We start from the raw sequence: 8,578 nt of genomic DNA on the forward strand, positions 1-8,578 counted from the left end.
ATCATAAGCAGCCATGTCCTATGAACAACTTGCACGATAATTTAATAATACTTTTGCATATAAGTCTCAGCCTTCCAAAACGTCTGCTTTCAACCTTCTTGTACGGATCAGGAATAAAAGAAGAAAGGTAGCTCTTATTAAATTTAGTTAACATAAAAAAAGTTGCACCAGTTTAAATATGAAAGCTGTAAGTGTTGAAATGCCTACCACAAATATTACTTCCTCAAATGAAAAAAGTACGTTTATATACCTCCCCAGAAATAGCGCCAACTTCAACCCACCAATCATCACCCAGAGAGACACACCGATAACCAATGACACACCCAGTGGGCGGAGTCGAAACTGTGGGCGCGGCACTAGCAGGAGTCTCTGATTGGCCCGCTCGCTGCTGGTGACGAAGCTCAACGTGTTTCTCATGTTTTGAAATGGGAAGTTTGCAACTTTGCAAAGTGTGCAGCCGAGCGAGCGTCCTCTAAAGAGAAACAAGCTGTTGCCTTCCCTCCGCGCATGAAGACACGGCGGGAAAGCGCCTTTTCCAGGATTCCCAGCTGGGTTTGACAGATCTGCGCGTGGGAGGGATATGGATGTGATTCCCATGTGCAGTATTTTCCAGGAGCTGCAGAGTGTCCTTGACACGGGATACCTGTCCGCACTGCCATCTTTGGAGGAGTACTGGCAACAGGTAGTACAACCTGTTTTATTTTTTCGAATACTCTGATCAAACATAGGAGGATAAAAGGAGAGAAGCGATATAATATCAGAATTTTTTTGTATATAACATTTCCTACGCTTATATCGTAACTAAATGAAAATAATAAATATCTATCCGACTTTGATATGTGATTTTAATTTAGCAGTCAAATCAAATGACTTTTCTTTTTACCAGTATAAAAGAAGATGTTCTCGTTCTACAGTGTGAGTATATTTTGAAAGATGTTCAAAAGTTTATTTATTAATTTTTTATTTGTCTCTTATGCTCTTATTATGGCTGCATTTATTTAAATAAATATTAGTATCATGAAATATTATTACAATTTACAATAACAGTTCTATTTTAATACATATTAAAATGTAATTTATTAATTTATTACGATGGTAAATTTATTACTCCAGTCTTCAGTCACATGATCCTTCAGAAATCATTTTAAATGCTGATTTGCTGCTCTATAAATGTTGAAAACAGTTGTGCTGCTTCATATTTTTGTGGAAATCGTGAAATTTAATTTATTTAAAAAATAAATTGTTGAATGTAAAGTTAAAAAGAACAGTGTTTATTTGTAATGGATTTTCTTTGTATCTTAAATGTCTTTACCGATCAATTTAATACAATTTCTTTTTTATTCTTTTTTTGAATGAAATCTTACTGACCCTAAACTGTTGAACTGTAAATAACTTTGATATAAACCCACATATTACCCACATAAGAGGCTAGTTGTCATAATTTTTACTCTAGTGAAGGTCTCTCAAGGTAGGTTGATTTACTTTCATGTAGTTTGCATACAGACATATCTTAAAGTGAAACTTTAAGTTATGTCTAAGTTATGTCTTAAGTTTAAGTGAAACTTAAACTTAATGTGGCATGCCAAAAATAAAATCCTGTCAACATTTACTCATTCTCATGTAATTACAGACCAGATATTCAGATTTGCTGAATCTCAGAGGCATTCTTCTCTGAGATCATATGAGGAATGAACAGAAATTGAATACATTTGACTGGACTACTTATGGTAACTTTGTCATTTTTAGAGCTTTTATACTCTTTTTAGTATAGAAAAGAGCACCTCTGAAATTCTGCTAAACCTCACATTTAGTGTTCCTCATGCATGTTTTAATGACATGAAGCTGAAAAAATGAATTTTCCGTTTCATTTTAGAATTTAGAATGTTTGGGGTTAGGGTTAATTCCTGTTGGCGTTTGTGTCACTGTTTGCCCTTTTCTCTCTTATAGACTTGTCTTGAGCTTGAGCGCTATCTGCAGAACGAGCCCTACGTCTCTGCAGCTGATCTGAGATCAGTGCGTGAGTGTGACGATCTGTGGAACCAGTTTCTGCGGTGCTGTGGGACTGAAGTGAGCACGTCCCCTCCAGAAGCCTCCGGCCCCATCCAGGACGGGACATCTACTGTTTCCCATTCGTCAGTCGGCAGCTGTGAGAAGATCATTGGCTCTCCTGATGTGCTCACACACCCTCTGGGTCAGCAGCATGTCACCACACACACACCCCCGACGCCACCCTCCTCGCCCTCCCTCGCTCTTATGGAGGTTAAAGAAGAGGCGAGAGGGGAAAAGGTCAAAGGTGAGGGGTTATCCGAAGGACGAAAGAGAGCTCATCGATGTTACTTCAACGGTTGCAGGAAGGTGTACACCAAGAGCTCTCACCTGAAAGCGCATCAACGGACACACACCGGTAAGCAGTTTCTATGAGAGGGTCTATAATCCTACCTGTATTTTGACTCACTGTTGTCACAACAGTTTTCTCAGCTTTGGGAAACAAAACTTCTCTCATTCGGATCGTGCCGAATGTCACTCCAATAAATCTGCCATACAAAGCATTTTTTAAATGCTTTTTAAATTACAATTTTTACATAAAGCCTACTGTATCATATTTTAATACACAAATGAAATGATACACCCATGCATGATCACAACTTTGCTGAAAATCCTGTTGCACACAAACTGCTACGTGCCTTCTGTCATGTATACTTTGGCAAATAAAAAGTATTAAGTTTTAGTATAATTTGAAAAATCTCCACCATCAGTTCACACCCTCTGTGATTTTTTTTTTATAAAGCAAATGTAAGAATAACTTTTATATTGTAATTAATATTTCAATATTAACACTTATTAACTGGACTGAAGCAACCTTGGTATACTAGATTATCAATACATCCTATCCTAGAGAAATCATGTTAAAATATGAGTTGAGTATCAAATATGACACATCAGGTTTTTGAGGAACATTTATTTATATCTCTTAATCATTGTATTGCATTACATCATGTTTTGCCCCACAATAAAACTGACTACAACTACAGAGCTTTGATCATAATATATGGAGATATTTATATGCATTTAATGTTAGTAGTCTGCTATACAGTTATTGAGATCTCATTGTTTTACATTACAAGTTAATTTAATCTTACTTTTTGGCCATATAAATATCAGCAGCTGCACCAAATTGCATATTTATGTTCAATTCTGAGCTTCACATTCTCACTTAATGATGCTTTTGAACCTTAAAAAGCCTGATGTCATCAAGTATGATACACAACAAGAAATACGCATGCAAAAGTTTCTAATATTCTGTCTGAAGGTTTAAACAGTTTACTAAAATTTCGAACAATATGTGCAGTATGCGTGAATTCCCATGTGGCGCTGCCATTGCATAATGTTCATTTTTTGAATATTTAGTACACAGACCTCCCCGTCTGGAGCCGAATGTAGTGTGTAAATGTGGTTTGGTGACACTCCCTACATTCTTAGAATGCTCGTTCTTAATGATTCTGTCATGCACTCTAGGAACATAGATTACATCACTGAATCCACACTGTTCTTCTTGAATGCAATCTTAAATAATGTTTGCAAAGTTGACTGACTTCACTAAAAACTAATAAAGATCATAAAGAAACCCAGATCAAAGAACACCATGTAGACGTGGGCTTGTGGTTAAGTATGTGCTTTTCGTTCTGTCCTTTGTTGGTTTTTTAAATGTCCTCTAAATACACATTGACAAAAGCCTAAAAATAAAACCCTCAAAGAATCTGTGACACCACAACAATGTGTAATACATCTTTAAAAATAACAGTTCTAAAAGGCGTTTTTTTCACAACGATGCCATAGAAGAACAAGTTTTTGTTCCCCAAAGAACCTTTCACTTAACGGACCCATTTTTTTTTTATTAATGTAAATAACTAAAAGAACGACTATAGCACTTGAAAGAACACATACTTTGAATTTTCATGACTTCAGTGACGCTTCTCCAGACTCACTACCTTTTTATAGTTTTTGATTTGTCATAATAACTTCCACAACTAATCTTTCCTCATCTCTATTTGATAGTTAACTCTTTCTTTCTTTATTTTTGGTAAAGTTGACAGCCACCACCAGTGTTGTTGATAATTTTCTAAATTTTCATGGCCCCCAGAATATTTTGTTGTCTGAATATCTGAGCATCTGTTTTATTCTAGCTTCATTCATTCTTTTTTTCAAGAATGCATGAGAATTATGTTTTTTTTTGTCAAAGACTACATTCAGATCGGATTCAGAACGATGATCAAAACATGGATGGGGTAAATCGAGTCCATCATCAACACAGTCCTATAGCTCATCCTGGGTCAACATTTCATTCAGTAACATTCGGCAGTTTTGATATGCTGTTGAATGTTGATGTTTTCTCACAAATGATGGACATTTCTGTCAATGTCAGGGAAAGAGTTAATATACATGAGAATCTGTACTACGGTCCAATGAGATTTCTGTGTGGACTGAGCTACCTAGAACAACACCATAATTAGAAAAGTATGGGTTCAGATGACATTTTCTGGTGAAAATTATGATGTTGGTCATATTACCAAAAATAATAATCTGTGATTCTGAATCCCAGTATCCACACCGGCGCGGTGATTGACAGCTGCACACTCTCCTCAAACACTTTGTTCATCCGCACTGTGCTGTGTCGAAGTATAACTCGCGTAAAGTTGATAACTCCGCGAATAACTGCAATTACAGATTTCGAACAGAGATGGCGACAAAGAGGAAAAACACCGGACTGCAAGTGTTATAATTATAAATATACCATTTGAATATTTATTCCATCACGTCACGTGACATGCAGGTTAAAAATATATTTAAAATTTTTTAGGAAATGTTTTACTTTGTTTAATGACATTTTTTTTTACATTTTTATGAACCAAGTCATTATTAGCTTTTCATCAACAACAAATGGTAAATGGGCTGCATTTATACAGCGCTTTCATAGACCTAATGGCCACCAAAGCGCTTTACATTTTTGCCTCACATTCACCTGAATTAGCCTTTGTGTGATGTTATGTTAAAAGTAGTACCTTCAGCACTAAATAGTGAGTATTGTCGTGTGTTTGCTCGCCCCCTGCAGGTGAGAAGCCGTACAGGTGTTCGTGGGACGGCTGCGAGTGGTGCTTCGCTCGAAGTGATGAACTGACGAGGCACTTCAGAAAACACACTGGAGCGAAACCCTTCAAATGCAGCCACTGCGACAGGTGACCGCGAGTGTGTGTGTGTGTGTGTGATCGGACACAGTGTTTCAAACACAGATTTTGAGCTATATGTAATCATTATCTCTTTCAGGCGTTTCTCTCGTTCTGATCATCTGGCTCTCCACATGAAGCGACACATCTGAACGAGAGGAGTAAGGGACAGACGCACTGGTACAGCACAATAGTGAACAGAATTTGTGTGTAAGGATCCCAAAGACCAGCACAACTGGTTTTCTATGTATTCATTAAGTGTCAGTGTTGCACCTTCTTGCCAATTATATGCTTTCAGCAAAAGGGATCTAGATTTTGTTCCCATGCTGGTGACATTTGACTTGTTGATACATGATTTAAGTATCCATATATTTGCAGGCTTTGCCAATTGCAGTATATTCATTTCACTCTGCTTTATAAAAATAAAGTCTTGGTCCACACAGAACATGTGCCATTTTACCATAGTTAACTGCCTGCTTTCCCATTCTGCACTAAAAATAATATAGTTTATATTTTGTAGGAATTATATTTAAAAATAAAGAAAGAAACTGCACCAAAGGCGTTACAGTATGGATATATACTATAGTATATAAGATAAGCTTTATTTTGTTTAAATTTTTAAAGTTAAGTTACACTTTACACACTGAAAAGTATCTGATTTACTGTGGAGCCGACATGTTTTTATCCAGAGCAGCTATGAGTCCATGTAGATAAGAATACGTATTTGAGATCAATAAGTGTGTATTGCTGTTTATTAGGTTTGCGAATGACCTGCTTCATCCAGCAGTTACAGGTTCATTAATTGTGCTGATATTACTGGTAATACAACCTTTTAACCAATAAAGCAACATAGTCGCTGAAGACTAAAAATTTCAGATTAGTGCCTTAAAATCACGCTCTTGAGCTGAAATATTTCATTTTGGTTTAATTTTGGCCTAGAAATGTTGGATGAAAGTGGAAAATCCAATAATTATTTTGTGGATACTGTATTTTGTGTCATAAAGACTAGAATGTCTGAATTGTGTTATTGAATGATTGTTACCCAGAGATGTGCCGCTGTAATGTTGTGGTTTTAAAAGAAGCATCAGGAACTTTCACTGGCAGTTTTCTGGTTACTTTGAGCACAGATTGATATGATGTTGGCAGAGCTACTCAGAGCATTTGTTGTCCAGATGTTTAAAGCCCTGCAGGTGTTACAGAGACAAGGGTGTTCACTCACAGCGAATAATAATATGAAAGCTATTCATGTCTAACTGGAATTCACAATATCTTCAGGGGAATTTAATATACGCTGCAGTAGCCCTAGTTCACTTTAAAATGAAACTTAGCCCATGATTTACTCACCATAAAATCATCCTAGGTGTATATGACTTTATTAGACGAATACAATCTGAGTTATGTTAATAAACACCCTGACGCTTCCGAACTTTATAATGGCATTGGATTGCAAGCATTAGATTGAAGCTCAAAAATGTGCATCCATCCATCATAAAATAACTCACACGGCTCTGGGGGTTAATAAAGGCCTTATGAAGCAAAACGACTTGTGTAATAAAAATATTCATATTTAAAACTTAAAGTAAAATAACTAATAAAAGCTAATTTTCACTTTAAAGTGAACTACTCCTTTAAAAATACTTTGTGCATATTAAGATTTTTAAGGGTTATGAGCTAAACAATTTAACAAACATTTTACATTTGGTTCATGCTATTTGAACAATAGTTTGACATTTGAGTTTGATATTTCCACAATTTCCTGTAGCATTAATCTTTCAAATATCTCTGCCTAGAGGGTCTGATGTGATGTTTTTGTTTTTAATATGAAAATGGTACTTTTTGTTTGCCTTTTATTGTTGTTTTCTTTGTTAAAAGCAGATATATACAGTTTATATATATATATATATATATATATATATATATATATATATATATATGAAGCAACAATATAGTATAACATTTTTATTCTATCTTTGTAAATACATTTTATACTACAACAATAATAAATAAAAGATTTTTATAAACTTGTTTTGTTGTTTCTTTATTATATAATCTGCAAAACATTACACATTAGATTCTCATTCTAACAGGCCTAGACTGCTGCACTTCATGCATTAGAGATAAAAGAGGGATCCTGTATCAGAGACAACAATAAAGGACTGTGGAGACAGTAGACAAAGACTCTTCTGGAACATTGTGTACACCAAAATATGATGCACTTTGTTGAATGTTAGAATAAATGTTACTGCAAGTTCATGGGAGTGTTTAACAGGCTTGTTCCTCTACTTGAACTTAAAACAGATGCTCTACAGACCCACCCTTACACACAAACACTGGGAAAGAAACTTTCAAATTCTGACTTAATAACTTAACTGACTTAATTCTGACTAAAATAAATGTTTTATAACATAAACATATTCAGATCTATTAATACGCAGAAAACGTTACATTCAAAACAAATCAGCAAAACTTCAATTACACATTGACTTTGTCTTCAATATGTAGGCCTAATAGGCTATGTAATTTGTTATAAGATGACAAGCGCAAATTCTAATTTATTCATTATAGGTTAAATGTGCTTGATCTTCTAATGTGTGTAGGCTACACTTACACAGGAATATAAACAGAGTAAATCCCCTTCAAATAAAGATCGTTTCAATTACGTCCTGCCTGGTGACATTAAAAACGTGTCACTGAATAATTCATTGAAGTGATTTGTTTAGATTTGTCCTTCATCCATTAATGAAACAAGTGAAGACATTAATTCAAACCGATTTAAAAAATAATTAAAATGGATTAAATATTTTATAATAGACTGCAGCAATCAACATAGTCAGAATTACACACTATTTTGAAAAAAAAAAAAAAAATCATGATTCTCAATTTATCCAGACAAGGGTTAACTTAGTTACAGTGGGAACGATGATTGTTGTAGTGACTATGGAATTTGGGAAGAAACCAAATTCTTTGTATGGAAAATGACCTCTAGGAACAACCAGACATCATGGGAACAACCATATCAGTTAAAAACTTTCAAATATTTAACCCTAATTGTTAACTCCCTATGCCCAAAAAGATTATTTTGAAGCTCCCACCTTTTCTAAGGACTTGACCCCTGTGTTTAAACAGCGTGACCCTTGTTTCCCTGTTTCTACTGACATCTGCTGGTCATTTTACGACGTGTTTGGTTAAATATTTTAAAAACCACGCATCATGCATTCCATCTCCTTTATCTTAAATGTTATATAAACTGAATTTTATAGGCTCACATTATATATATATATATATATATATATATATATATTTTTTTTTTTTTTTTACTTTTTTTATTGCCCATACTTTTATTTTGTAGCATCAGT

At 34.9% G+C, this 8,578-nt stretch overlaps 1 protein-coding gene across 1 annotated transcript in view; it reads left to right on the forward strand.

Moving 5' to 3' along the window:
• Window positions 1-6,678, forward strand: part of klf6b (Kruppel like factor 6b) — a 48,183-nt gene extending 41,505 nt beyond the window's left edge. Inside the window, exons 2-5 of the mRNA XM_039676300.2 lie at window positions 259-682; window positions 1,948-2,404; window positions 5,111-5,234; window positions 5,323-6,678. Coding sequence (XP_039532234.2) covers window positions 581-682; window positions 1,948-2,404; window positions 5,111-5,234; window positions 5,323-5,374 — 735 coding nt within the window. The 5' untranslated portion in view covers window positions 259-580 and the 3' untranslated portion in view covers window positions 5,375-6,678. The remainder of the gene's footprint in view (window positions 1-258; window positions 683-1,947; window positions 2,405-5,110; window positions 5,235-5,322) is intronic.
• The last annotated feature ends 1,900 nt before the right edge of the window (window positions 6,679-8,578 follow it).

This window comes from Pimephales promelas, chromosome 5 (genome assembly GCF_988280905.1).
Source record: "Pimephales promelas chromosome 5, fPimPro1.hap1.1, whole genome shotgun sequence".
Classification (NCBI taxonomy): domain Eukaryota; kingdom Metazoa; phylum Chordata; class Actinopteri; order Cypriniformes; family Leuciscidae; genus Pimephales; species Pimephales promelas.